General features: G+C 35.7%; 4 protein-coding genes across 4 annotated transcripts; 2 read left to right on the top strand and 2 right to left on the bottom strand.

The window, feature by feature from the left end:
- Nucleotides 1-658: 658 nt before the first annotated feature.
- Nucleotides 659-1,434, top strand: PHYBLDRAFT_167695 (hypothetical protein; the record flags this gene model as incomplete). Its single annotated transcript, XM_018435693.1, has 3 exons — nucleotides 659-682; nucleotides 883-1,067; nucleotides 1,122-1,434. The coding sequence occupies 3 exons, from the start codon at nucleotides 659-661 to the stop codon at nucleotides 1,432-1,434; spliced, it is 522 nt and encodes a 173-aa protein (XP_018292314.1).
- Nucleotides 1,435-5,281: 3,847 nt separating this feature from the next.
- Nucleotides 5,282-6,322, bottom strand: PHYBLDRAFT_112008 (hypothetical protein; the record flags this gene model as incomplete). The annotated part of the gene is made up of 4 exons (XM_018428257.1): nucleotides 5,282-5,500; nucleotides 5,696-5,719; nucleotides 5,822-6,077; nucleotides 6,228-6,322. Coding segments are annotated over 4 exons (594 nt in total), but the record flags the coding sequence as incomplete, so codon positions are not given.
- A 2,382-nt stretch (nucleotides 6,323-8,704) lies between these two features.
- On the top strand, nucleotides 8,705-11,605 carry PHYBLDRAFT_144721 (hypothetical protein; the record flags this gene model as incomplete). Its single annotated transcript, XM_018431274.1, has 11 exons — nucleotides 8,705-8,802; nucleotides 8,876-9,040; nucleotides 9,104-9,223; nucleotides 9,341-9,708; nucleotides 9,817-10,237; nucleotides 10,344-10,409; nucleotides 10,503-10,770; nucleotides 10,820-10,978; nucleotides 11,071-11,193; nucleotides 11,282-11,419; nucleotides 11,492-11,605. The coding sequence occupies 11 exons, from the start codon at nucleotides 8,705-8,707 to the stop codon at nucleotides 11,603-11,605; spliced, it is 2,040 nt and encodes a 679-aa protein (XP_018292312.1).
- Nucleotides 11,606-11,919: 314 nt separating this feature from the next.
- On the bottom strand, nucleotides 11,920-12,690 carry PHYBLDRAFT_80095 (hypothetical protein). Its single transcript, XM_018443556.1, has one exon. The coding sequence runs from the start codon at nucleotides 12,627-12,629 to the stop codon at nucleotides 12,141-12,143; it is 489 nt and encodes a 162-aa protein (XP_018292311.1). The 5' UTR covers nucleotides 12,630-12,690; the 3' UTR covers nucleotides 11,920-12,140.
- Between the last annotated feature and the right edge of the window lie 1,932 nt (nucleotides 12,691-14,622).

Here is a 14,622-nt window from a genome sequence, read left to right as displayed (position 1 = left end):
AATAATAATAATAATAATAATAATAATAATAAGGATTACCATGATAACTATTTTAACTTTTTTTTTCTTCTTTTCGAGAATAACGAATTAAGAAGCCATTGTCTTGCTCAGTCTCTCGAATGCTGCGCAACTTTGTTACGACATAAATTGTATCCAAAATAAATGAAAGAGAATGTGTAAAATACCCTTATTTAAACATTTTCGCCAGTCGAAATAAGATTATATGTTGGAATACACATTAGCAACCAAAACTACAAAGGGTCATTATTACAGTAAATTTTGGATCACTGATCTTATTGTACCTAATAAATCTATAATACGCATATCCTTTTGTATCGGGTTGATCTGTAGATAAATAGCTGGTATATGTGATTAATAGAAGCAACCAGTATAAATGGTCTGTAAATTTTAATTTTAAAATAATAAGAGTAAAGTCTTAAATATAGTTAACAAAGAACTTATCGATTGCACAAAAAAGGTATTGAAATATTTTTTTTAAAAAAAAAGCTACATTTTATAGTAGAAAGTATTGGAGCTTATTACTAGGCTATACAATCTATCCCTCAGCTCTAACTTTTCACTTTAACTCCTATGCAGTTAAATATTTATTTCTTTTTTAGTTCGGCAAGTGTAAATTAGCCATTGTTTTAACACAACAATGATTTTAACAATAGTGCGTCAGGTATAATTCTCTTTAAGGATTTCCATTTATAGGGTCACAATTTTCGGAACATTTAATACCCATGAATCGTTAACCTTTCAAATTTACACACATAAAAAAAATGGTTTTCTTGATTTCAAAATATATATATACAGACATAATTAATTCTGCTTCTCCTTGCTTCTTTGTTTCTTTCTTTCCTTCTTTTTTATCATTTATAGCTATATCTCATGTACAAGCGACCCTCTCGTTCAGAAAGATCTAAAGGTCTTCAAAAGACTGATAATAAATACAAGTCCCAAGGCCACCCTCTTCAAACTGCTCTGTCGTCTCTTCCCCAACTAGCTATCTCACTCGCCATCCTATTTATGATTGTTGTCACAAACACCTCCAACCAACAGCCAAAGTAATACATATATGTATATATAAAGTCTTTTATAAAAATATACTTTTTTTCTAGTGCTTACAGCTCTCTCACAAATAACGATACGCTTCATAGTCTTCTGTGGCTAACTATAGCATCAGCCGGATCTTTGTGTCTCGGGTCTGTCTTTATATACTTGCAAATAAATAACGCCAATTACAAGGACTGGAAAGAGCATTCCTGGACACGCCAAGCAATCCAGATCGCCAGTATTGCATTCGTTATTACCATACCAAGTTCTCATATCGCTCTGTGGCCTATATATGGGTGGACGACCCCCTTTGTGGTCATTCCAGCCTTTGTTACTATCTTCACCTGTCTACACATCGGCACTACATTCTTGTCTTGATACTAAACTGTTACACAGATCAGTGACGCTTTTTTTTGTTCCTTTATCAATCTAAACCACCTATAGTTGATCCTGCCAAATAAGATGGTAAGCCACTACCATCCACCATTTGCCAAGACAAATATATCCCTTTAGACTAGCCAGCCTCAATTTCTTTTTATTTCAACAAAAGAACTTTAATGAGTTTTTGCACAAATTTTTGAAGGCTCCTGTGGACCTTGGACTTTATTTTATTTTATTGCACTGTACTGTACTGTACTGTATTGTATTGTATTGTATTGTATTGTATTGTATTGTATCGTATTGTATTGTATTTATATTTATGTTTATATTTTCTTTACTTCATCGCCTCATTTTTTTTTCTTCGTTCAAAATACGGAGACTTGCTTTAACCAGCGTCACCGACGCGTTATAAAAGGGCCTATAGATCTGATGATTCTATTAGAGCCACTTTGGCCCGCGCCTCTCCGTTCCTGGGATAGTGAGTTGCAGTGATATCGATAAAAATGCTCAAATGTTTCGTGATATGTTTTTTCATAACCGACGACATAAGCCTCACCGTAGGCTTGGAATCGTGCGGCCTTGTGTCTGTTGTAGTGCCTTTTGGCTTCCATCGCCGCACACCTGAGAGCCGAATCATTGGAAAAATTGATGGCCTCGAGTTCACTCCGATACATTGCCTCATTCACCACGTACTTGCCATATACCAATTCATCTTTGTACCGGTCTGGGAATCCCACTGCTGTAGAGGGTTTCAGCATTCGATAATTCATTGGACTGTGGATCGACTTATAATACATCTGAAACTCGTCAGGATTTTTTTGGTTATCGAAGCCTCCCTCTTGAGTCATATCCACGATACTATTGCTGCTGCTGCTACTACTATATGTCATATATTGATGTTTCTCTGGCGTATGACCTAAGGTCTCAGAATATGTATATATATTATTAATAATCAGATGATGAGTAATGGTAGCGACTATAGAGAATCATACATGACATATTTACCCACACACACACGCACACACACACACGCACAGGCACATAAACTTTTATATACATTAAACATACATTGAGGGCCATATGATTGAAGGTATTGTTGGTCAACTGAAGGGTCCACAGAGATGTGATTTGAACAATTGGAAAAATATTGATCATCTGCTGGAATTCGAGGTACTCCAGGGGGAAGTGGTTCGGTAGAATAGATGTGCGTTCCTGGATCATCTATCGGCTGGCCGTGCATTTGATGTGATGTTTGTTCTATGACATATTGAGGAATCTGAGGCTCCAGATAAACTTCAGGCAATGTAATCTCAAATTCTGCTGTCTTTAGACCTTTATTTGACTTTTTCGATTTCTTCGGTTTTGTTTTCTCTTTTGGCTTTTGGTCGGGGTTGTTCTTTTTAGCAAAACTGCCTTTTGGTCTACCTCTGCCTTTGGCTTGGTTTGTGGGTTGTATCGTTTCAGGATAAAAGTGATAGTCGGTCGATATATATGTGTAATTACCTGAAGTGTTACTGTTTTCATATGTGGAATGTGATGAATTATACATGGCTATGTTTTGGTTGGACCACTTTATATGGTTACCCTTGTCAGACATGTCCTCACAAGTGAGAATTGGCTCAGTACTAGACTGTACAAAATTTGAAAGTTGGGGTTGATTTGAAGTTTGATTTGATTGAGTTTGATCATGCTTGGGTTGTATAAAAGTTTGGAATTCTTCCAATGATGATTGGTAAGGATAATAAGATGAGGCCTGTTAAGAAAACAAATATATACACATATACATAAAAAATTATACAAATGCACCGAATGAGTCTAGGAAACACAACGTTGGTTAGGTGTACCTGGGGTGCAGCTGTATGAATTTGATATGTCGATGGTGGCTCTGTCACAAGATGTTGTGATTGGGTGCCGATGGGAGGGTTCTTATCGTGAAAACAGAAAATTACATGAACGGCTGTAGCCATTATGTGTGTGAAATTGAATAAAATCCATATTACTTACCTCAGAATATGATACTGAAAATGTTTTGTACTTTTCAGAAAACATCGCGTATTGTCTGAATTCAGCATAAGCTTGAGACTTTGCATCGATAAATTTCTGGATCTGTTCATCGTTCAATAAATATTGGGTTGATTTTGTTTTAGATAAATGTTCGAGACCCATGGTTTCTGAGAGACGCTTCCAGTCGGATGCAAGCGAAGATGAAGATTGATCATAGGTTGGTGTATAATGATGGTTTTCTACATTTGATTGTTGGTGATCCATGTCTTGATTATTATTTTGCTGACGACGTGGTCGAGATTTCTGTCTGGAATTTGTAGTAGATGTCCCTGAATGCGGATTGACATTTAGCTGAGCCAGCAGCTGTGAATTATGAGGAATTGAATTATAACATGCTTGAATTGAATGTGGATATGCGTTGTGGTCAGTGATTAAAGGTGGAGTATGCGGCTGATAGTTTTTATCTGTTGAATGAATATAAGTTATGCCCTCCCCAGAAGGTTCTTCCGAGAGATATGGCTGTATACGCTTATTTGTCTTCGACTTTTTGGATTTTTTAGATGCTTTCTTTCTACGTGAAGCAGATGTACGCGATACGGGGTGGGATGGTCTAGGGAGGGGCTCCGGGCTAGGTGAGATAGGTCTTATAGGTAATTCTTCATCGAGCTCTCTATTTGATGCACCTGGTAGGTGGACATATGACTTTAAGTTGTCCCTAACAGCTGCTTCCGAAAATGATGGTTTGGTGCCCTTGAGGTTACGGCCTTTTGGCAATTTTTTGATTTTTCTGACTGGCCACTCGAGATCAAAGATGAGAAAATGGCGGTGGCAGCGATGGCAACGAGAGTATATTTGATCCTTATCAATCGGTCCTTTACATATTACACATGCTGCGGTGTCAGGTACCTTCAAATCATCTGCTGCTTCTATCACATCCACCAATATCTCCGTGTCAGCTAGCGACGATAACTCTGAAATATCGTCAAGAAATCCTGCCATTTCATCCGCAAAGAGAGCGTCTTCTCGTTCCAATATTTTTCGTTTAATACGTAGCTCATCTTTCTGAGCTTGAGCTAATTCTTCATCTACTCGACATATTTCGACTTCTGTCGGCGTTCCATGTGTGCGTGGTTGTTCAAGATTTACATACTCTTTTGTGCTGTTTTCTTTCGGGGTTGATTCGTCTTCTTTGGCTTCACTCTGCTCTGATGATAGATATGTATCAGGTTGTGGAGAGAGCGCTGGTGTTTCAGCCAAGTATACTGCTGCTTTTTCGTCAAACTCTTTTTCGGTTAAGCAGGCCATATTACACACAAGCTCAGTCGGGTCTCCTAGATATGTCTTTCCATGTAAATGGGGCTTTTTGTTTGAGTCTCGCACATTTGAAAGAGAGATTTCTAATAAACCCGATAAAGGCTCTGTGTCCCCACATAAGAAATGTATACTCATCACAGAATCCGGATGAGGGTTCAAAATTTCTGGATTCTTAGGATCTGTCTGGATATTTTCTGCTAATATCAGAGGCAATCCCTGCTTGGGTGTAGTTGATTTTCCTTTATTGCCACGTTCCTCGCCAGGAAAAGGCCGTTTTACACGACTAGTAAGCACAAAATAATCTGAATTCAAAAGTAGAAAAAAAAACGAAAGAGATTATTAAAATCTATAAAATGGGTGCTCAAGCTTAAAAAATTCGTGTAGGTCATAGGCCAATATTACCTTCATAAGACACAGCCTTGCGCTTTCTAGTACTCCTCCTCGCAGAGACTTCCTGCTGCTCTTCGACAATTTCCTCTTCAATTTCTGGAGGCTTGAAAAATCCGTTTCCACGTCTATTACATATTTAAATACCGGGCACCAAATGTAAAAAATGTAAACATCGTATTCTCTTTATGTGCATATCTAAATAACATATCCAAACTTGCCTTTCACAGGTCACACAGCGACACTCACAATTATCTTCTCCAAAATACTGATCGCCGTAAAACGACGTAAGTTCATCTCCACATTTGACGTCTTTGACTACTTTTAGGGTTATTGCCGCTTGGCCAAGAGGGATAAACTAAAGAAGCACATAGACAACAAGGACCAATTAGTTGATAAGTCGCTTGAAATACAATTAGATTTGATTTTAATATGATTGTGTGAATTTACGTAATGTAACTTAATGTAGTTGAATGTAATGTAGTTCGGAATCCGTGTATATACATATATACACATACACACACATATATATATATGTATATATGTGTTTTACCTTGCAGTTAGAGTCACAATCATGCTGTATGTATCAAAATTGTGTGGTAAGAAAGTGGATATGAGTACAGTTTTGAATTGAGGTTAATTGAATTAGGTCGGATGCGTTTGTGGTAGATTGCCTTACGTTCATAAAGCGAGCAGGACCAAGGAACAGGCAACTACAATTCTTCCGTGTGGAGAACATGACACTAAAGTCTCTATTCTGACGCTTCAATTCATCATCATCTTCGGAGGCCAATACAGCAATCATTCCGGAGCACATTTTTATCTCGTCTCCAATACTCCAGTCTTTTGTAGCTATAACACAAGCTTGGGCCTCTTCACCTTCTTGACTGTACCGACGTGTGTCGCATATTTCGAATCCCGCATTTGGGACATACCTTTAAAAAAAAATCATCAGTTGAGAATCCAAACAAAAAAGAAGAAGAAGAAGAGAAGAGTTGGTTAGTGCGATAGAATAAGATGAATGAAAGAAAGGGGAACCAAAAGGACAGAACATCTCTACTGGCCACTCAAAAACAAAAACTTACATGCTAAGGTATCGCTTCATGTGCTGGCCAAACGCGGACTTGTCCTTTTGCGACACTCCGCGTAGATAATCCTTAAAGAAGTCAAGACTATAGATACAGAGTCATATCAATAAACACAAACGAACCACCCTTTACTCAATCTATCCTCCTCTTTATCTTTTTTTTATTTACTTATTTTAAATAAAAGCCTGTTTATACATGTATATATATATTAAGTCGACAAAGTATTCTCTCCAGGCTAGATATATATATATAATATATAAGCAGCAATAACAAATGATACTATAGAATCTCCAAAAAGGGAAGAAGAAACACACGCACACACAGAGAGAGGTCGAAAGATATGTTGAAGAAGGGACAAAAAAAAGTAAAAGGAGAATATCTTGACAAACATGACTAAGAACAACTCACTTTAGGCATTCTTGGGCTGCATCAGTGACGCGATTACGACCGATGATGTGGTTTCTTATAATGTTGATTAACTGTTTACTTGGTAATCGTCGTTCAGAATGATCGGCATTCATCTTAATGGTCCGGAACCACAGATGCAAACCATCTAAGAATATATCGGCAAGGAGATCATCGTACCGCGACAAGAGGCTATACTCCATCTTGCGGCGGATGAGTGAAAAAGGAGTGGGAGATGAAAAGAGAGAAAAAAATGCAAATATAAATAACAAAAATGCGGGCTGTAGATGATCGTGATAGTAAAAAACAATAGAGCAAAGCGCTCTTTACAAAAAGAAGACTAGGTTTAACGAAAGGAGGAAGAGGTAAGAAGAGAATCCTTTAAAATATGAGAAAATATAACCTTTGATCGATTACCACACACGCACATAAAAGGTCACTGAGTACATAAAATACACACAAACACATATATATATATATATACATATATACATATATACATGTACTTCTTTTCTCTCTTGTTTTTCAAATCATTGTACTTGTACTTTATCAAAGCACAAACGTCAACCAAGAAACTTATTAATAAATATAAAGATGCACTTCTTTGATAAAATAAAATAAATAAATATATAAAAAAAATGTTGTTTTCCTTGTAGTATTTACATTTAGAAACGTCCCTGATTTGATCTTGATCAATCTCATTATGATCAAGCCATGTAATTTAAACGTGATCTAATCTCACTTGTTTTTTGTTTTTTTTTTTTTGGTTTGTTACCATTAGAACATGATCTCATTGGAATTAAGGATCTGAATCTATAACAAATTTGGTATTACTAGAGCACCTATATCGTTTGCCTCGTTTACCAACAATAGACATTTATTATAGTAACACCAATCTTCATCTATTTATTTATTTAGATTGAAAATTAATCTTTTATATATATTTGAGAAACAAAGATAGGTTACAGTGTACTATAGGCTATATACAAAAGGGAAAGGAAGTAAGCTTGCACTGTACTTTGCACGGAGAACAATAAAAATAAAATAAAGGGCTTTATTTTATTTTTGTCCAAGGGTTGCGTAAAAAGGAATATATAGAATATATAATTAGATACATATGTGGAAAACCCTGTATTTCGGTTTAGATGATCTCGCATTTGCTTTATCAGATTGGTAGTGCAATATATATATATGGTATATAACTCTACTGTATAACCATAAAAGCTTCTATTCTTTTTTTAGGATTTCTTTTGTTCTTGTAGTCCATGCCTAATGTACTATGAATATCCATCTTCCCCCCCACATACATACATACATACATACATACACAGACCCAGCTTTTCGGTTCGTTATTTTTTTTCTTTTTTTTGGTGTTCTACTTATTCATATTCTAGACAGAACAGAACTTTTATAATGATTTTCGCCAAGTAAAGACTGGCAACCTTAGTTCATACGTTTCAAGTCTTTGGATCTTGTTACAGGTCTATTTGAATAGTATTTTATTTTGTTTTATTTTATAAACAGCTTTGTTCAGCCTGAGATCCTCTTGTAAATTGGATAAATACGACAGCAATTTCGTTTTAAAGAAATAATATATATATATAATTTTACATTTCATATTGCCTATGTTGGTTGTATTATATTTAAGCTTTTTTCGCTGGCTACAATAGACAATGCTTTGTATTATTTGACTCTTGCTATAAGAGCTTGTACATAACATAACATTTCATTATTATTTTAGTAATTAATTGTTTTTTTTTTTGGTAATGTCATTTAGACAAACAGGCTTATTCCAAAGTTGTTTAATATACGAGCCGGGAATTTATTTGTCATTTAATCTTGAAATTTGCGATAGTAAAAGAATAACTTCTTTTTCTTTTTTTTTGTGTGGTTATCCAATAATACTCGCCTTTAACTAACCAATTAATTAACTAAAAAAAAGCCTGGGGACAGTCAAGTTGAAATATGTATTTATTTATTTACTTTTTTTTAGGGGATAAAAAATTGAAAGGCTCGGCTATTATGCAATTGTATCTCTTTCCTAATTTTTTTTCTATTAAAAAAGAACAATGTCACCCAGAGACCCCAATGCTCATTCCCACAGTACACTTCTAGAGTCTAGTTCTCCAGAACCAACTCTCTTAAAAGTCTGTTCTCTAGTTCCAGAGTAAGTGTGGTTTAATTGAAACCAACTTCTTGTACTAAACGCAAGGCCCATCTTTGATTGTTTGTATGTTAAGGACTGATTATCGCAAACAGGCGTGGAAGAATGGACTTGGGACAACTACAGAGATCGCAATATATCCACCCAATACTGACTTTAAGAAAGATCCATTCCTCTGGCGCCTCAGTGTGACAGAAACAAGATCTGATAGTACATTTTGCATATTTCCTGGATATGACTGGTAAGGGGGGAGCTTTATAAAAAAATATATACTAAACTAAAATCTAACAAATGACCTCATTAGCACCATGATAGTCCTACCCAATAAAAAATCAGAAGCACCTTCTTTACTACTGAGACACCAAGATACTGAGGCCTTGATAAACGTCAAGCCTTTATTTCCATACACTTGGGAAGGACAGTGGTGAGTCTTCTTCTTCTTCTTCTTTTTTGCAGACCAACAAATAACAATAGAACTTGGTACAACACAATTGTAATTCATTTTTTTTTTAGAAAATTTAACACTTGTACTTTTGAATAGGACAACTTCTTGTAGAATCACAAATGGACCTATCTCTAGTATCCACTTTATGCTCAATAAAAGCTTTGGAACTGCCCAGTCCAAAGTGATAACAATTGGAACCTCGGCTACTGAAGCAGAAGACAATAAGATCTTAATGGTCGGTGCTTTTGCGCTCGTCTATGTAGTCAAAGGTAGCTGCTGTATCTCACTAGATGAACATCGGAGCCATGCTCGTACAAATGCACTCAAGCAAGGCCAATGTCTTTACATTGAGCGCGATCAAGAAGCTGGTCCAAGTCAAATGGATATCAGGGTTGGATCATTTGCTAGCGATAGCACTAAAGGAAGCAGTACTGAATCGGATGATTCTAATGAAAAAGTTGAAGGTTTGTGTCTAATAGAATTCATATAGCTACTATTATATATTGGTACTTTGTGAGTGATGTTGCTGATAGACTTTTTATTTATTTTTTATTTTGTGCGTGTGTTTCAAGTTACATTGGTAGTCATTCAAGTGGCAGAGTCGACGGCTGTAACAGAGCAACCCCACACAGAGAGACGCCCTTCTGCACTACCTAGTGAAATACGTCAAGGTCGCCGCAATAGTTCTCTCGTTGTGTGTCCTAACCAGCCTGACAGTGCCATCAAGACACCCGAAGACATATCACTTAACACGCCGCGAGAAGAATTACAAGGTGCCCAACCAACGTGGGACTCGACTCAGATCTATGAACCTCCTTCTTCAGCGTTTTTCCATTTTGATTCAGAAATGCCTCCGCCTATGATACGCGATCGATTGGTAATTGAGGATTATCCTCTTCATACTACAAGCACAGCTTGGATCAAGATGATGACTCAAGGAATGAATGAGTGGCTTAAGTTACCTGTAATTGTGTGTCGTGGATCTGCTGACGGGTAAGAAAGATACAAAGGCACAATATTGATTTGTCAAACAAGAAATCCCACAAAATCATAACACTTTTTTTTATAAAAAAAAATTAAAACAAATAATTGTCTTTAGCCCAGTGGTTGGAATTACAGCTGCTGTTCACGGAAATGAGCTTAATGGTGTGCCATGTATTCACAAGTAAGAACCATTCTTAATAATCTCACTTCTCTGTTTGAATAAGTGTATTGATCAACAGTATATTTTCTCTTTCTCTCTCTTTGTTATTCTTAGGGTAGCTTCATCGATTGATGTTCAGGTTCTTCGTGGTACTCTTGTGGCTATCCCTTGTGTCAACGTTACTGGATATCTCAAATTTCAGCGCGAATTCTCAGACGGGCGTGATCTCAACCGTATGTTCCCCGGAAAGGAAGACGGTTTTGCTTCCCAAGTCTATTGTTTCCACATCATGAACAAGATCATTTCACAATTCAACTATCACATCGACCTTCACACAGCTAGTTTTGGCCGTGTAAATTCTTTTTATGTTCGAGCCGATATGGTATGTATATATATATATATAGACATCTGACTGACAGTTGTGGTATTAGAATGATTCTGGGGCTGCTATGCTTGCTCAGCTTCAGAAACCTCAGATAATTCTTCATAATTCTGGTCAGGATGGCACATTGAGATCAGCCGCAGCCACACGGGGTATCAAATCTATTACTGTCGAGATTGGAAATCCACAGATGTTCCAAGAGCAGTTTGTTGAGGCAAGTTATATATATATATATAGGTTAATAGACTAAACTAAGCCAGGTTTCTTAGTATTAACTTCTTTTGATTTTTTGGTGTCCAGTGGTCTTTTATGGGTGTTATGAGAATATTGAATAAGTTGGACATGTTCCCATTGGAGAATGTGCTTTCTGAAGAAAAGTTTATCGGTCCAACTACTACCATTTTGTGCTCTAAAGGATTCTGGGTAGAATATTAATTTTCTTTTTGTTTTGTTTTGTTTGAATGATCTAAAGATCAGTTATAGTCTTAACCAAGAAACTTGAACCCTTTAGATTTACACCAAAACAGGTGGTGTTCTGGAGGTCTATCCAGATGTAAATACCATCATTCGTAAAGGTGACATTATTGCACGCGTAAAGTCTATGTTTGGAAATGTTATCGAAGAGTACGATGCTCCTTGTGCTGGTGTGGTGAGTTTCATATATATATATAACTTTGTGTATGTAAATATAAAATCTGGTCTAATTTTGTTTTAACTGTAGGTAATCGGTCGTAGTTCTAACCCTGTTGCCATGGCAGGCGATCGTATTATTCATTTAGGAATCATTAAACGCAAGGGAGAGGTATTGATGAAAGAGGCAAAAGAAAACTATTGATTTTACCTATATTTTTGTCTGATTTTTTTCAAAAAATAAAAGACAACAAGAACTTTTGCACTGCTGAATTAAACAATTAATTCATTATTTATATATATTTATATATATATACTCTTAAAATATATTACATTATTATATTTCCCCATACACACACACATATATTATATATATGAATTTGAAACCGGGAAAATAATTAAGACATTTTCTACCCCACCTTATCGCAGCCTATTAATTTTTTATTATTATTATTATTATTATTATTATATTTATATTTATATTTATTACTTGGACGGGACTTCAATAGTGGAATGAATGCAAGTTGTGTATGTGTCTTTATTTGGAGTTGTGCTTTACATTTAAATACCACATAATCAGACCAATCGGATAAAGATAGATTGTGAGAGTGTTTATATGAATATATATATAAATATGTACATATCAAAAAAAGGGAACAAGTTGTTGTTTTTTCAATCTAGAAATTATGTAAGAATTATTGGTATTGGAGCTAATATTACTATCATTATTATTGGTATTGCTATGGTGAAAAGTGCGCGGTGTTGACATGACTGGAATTGTCTGTATGGGTATAATGGAGTGGAATTGGGGTGTGTGAAGAAAAGTCTTGCTGTATGGACTGAGCGGGTATTGAGGACGATGAGGACGATGATGGGAAGTGGTCTAGAGAAGGTAGATCTGAGAGGCAGATGTGTTTCTGGCGGGTTTTCAGGTTGCGAGAGGCAAACAATATTTTTGCTTCAGCTTCGTAGTCTCGTGTAGGATCAATGGGTTCTGGCTCTTCTGTGAGATATCCAAGTTCTTCAAAAAACAGCCTGATGTGCGTCTTGATGTGATTATCTTCGACAAATGATTCTTCAGGAGTCAAGAGCATGATATCAAACAGATTCTCCTGGCATTCAGAATCGTCTAGCCACATTGTGTATTTCTCATCAGAATACATGTAAGTGTCTTCGGATGTCAAGGAGATAAAATCGAATGTTGACTGAAAGCAATTGTCTTGATCCATGGTTAGAGAAAGATAATGTTGGTGATTTGGTTGATTTATGAAAAAACAAGTAGAAAGAAAGATGGAGAGAAAATAAGCAAAAAATAAAAATAATTAAATAATTAAATAATTAAATAATTAAATAATCAGAGAATCATCAGGATGATTGTTTAGAGGCTCTAAACAAGGGGAGTCTCGGAGATTCAAGGAAAGGTAGCCATGCAAGAAAGGAAGCAGAGAGATCCAATGAATGAATTGACCAGAATGAGCCAGGATACTCTAGCCAATAGTACAAAAGAAAACAAGGGAGGAGGAGAAAAAGGAAAGATATCTAATCGACAAAGCAACTTGTAAGCTTTTCCCATCAAATGGGTCACAGTCGCAGTCGTAGTTGCAGTTGCAATTCAGATTCAGATTCTTTTCTTTCTCTTTTGCTCTCTCTCTTTGTCTGTCTCTCTATGCTCTATTTCGACCCCTTTTTTGGTCTTATCTAAACCAAGTCTTCATCCTCACCGAACTTACCCGGCAATTCCGCCAAAATGTGCTACTGTCCTACATCATTGTCCTCTCTTTACACGGAACTTGGCGGAGAGAAAACCAAACCAAACCAAACCCCCTCCATCAGGCTTGTTAAATAAAATAATCTATTATAGACGTGTCAGTACAAACCAAATCTTGAGCTTCCTTACACATACATAATCTGTGTCAGGTCCTGGCTCCTATGATTTTAACACTAATCGCAAGATGAACAAACAATAATTGAGCAGGTCTGGTGCTATTAATAATATAATCGATTGTATAGAAAGATACCAAATGACTTGGCCAATGCTTTTGTCTACACCAGAATTATGTACCACACCCACATACACACAGCCTGGCTCATCACCAATCATGACCTTCCGATTCGATTAAGTATGAGTGAGTGATTATGACTGTCAAGAGAACAAACAGAAATGATATCAAACATACTCCATTTGCAATAGGCCGTCAATTTGAGTTTAGTACATCAGGAGTCTTGAATATCATTTATTTATCTTTTTTTTAAAAAAGGAATATAAACGAGGCTTGTATTCTTGATACAATTTTGTAAATTTGCTCAGGAACAACTTGAAGAGTATCATATAGATATCTACAGTTGGCCAAAACCTCCTTTACATTTCACAAAGAATTCAAAGTTTCTTACAAGTTCAATCTGATAATAAAGAAAAAAGCACGACCTTGAATCCCCCCTCCTTATTATCATTGTTTTTTTCTTTCTTCTTTATTTTTGCGTCATTGAACAAAAGGTTTTGTTTTCTAGACTATTAAGAAAGATGATCCATGCTATTCTATCCAAATAGAGAGAAGAAAGGTTAAAAATGTAATGGAGAATATCACGAGTTGATCTTGAAATTATTCAATAAACAACAAGCCATAAATACGATTATTATTATTTTAAAAGAAAACTGACATAATATAGAAGCCATGTTACCCTATATAATATAGATATTAATCATTGATCTTTTAACGTGTGTACTTTAGGGTAGTCAGTTGTTAATATTAATATAATAATATTAAAAGGTGTATGTGTATTTAGTTTACTTGAAAGGCTGACTTTTGAAATATCCTTGTATAGAAATCCCACAGTTGAAAAATAATCATACGTTTCCCTTTCTACAGCCCTTGTGTTTCGTAATGATGTTTCGTATTGTTTTCAAGTACAAAGCTTACACAAGGTTTTGCTACTATAATACCTTGTTCGATATCCGTTATTATTATTATTATTATTATTATTATAGAATTTAGATTAATCGATATCAAATCAATAGAGATCTAACCTTTCAGCATAGTGCATTATCTTGTTAAGATCGGTTTGTTTAGCACACGATCTGGTAATGCGACATCAACAAGCTGCAGCCTCTACAATATCTATTTTTCATTACATCTTTAAAACTCTCGATTTTTAGAAAAAATGATGTATTAAATCATTTAAACTGTGGGCAGAATTACTAGTAAACTCATTAATACTCATTTT

This window comes from Phycomyces blakesleeanus (assembly GCF_001638985.1).
Source record: "Phycomyces blakesleeanus NRRL 1555(-) unplaced genomic scaffold PHYBLscaffold_9, whole genome shotgun sequence".
Classification (NCBI taxonomy): domain Eukaryota; kingdom Fungi; phylum Mucoromycota; class Mucoromycetes; order Mucorales; family Phycomycetaceae; genus Phycomyces; species Phycomyces blakesleeanus.
This window is presented reverse-complemented; position numbering and strand designations above follow the sequence as displayed.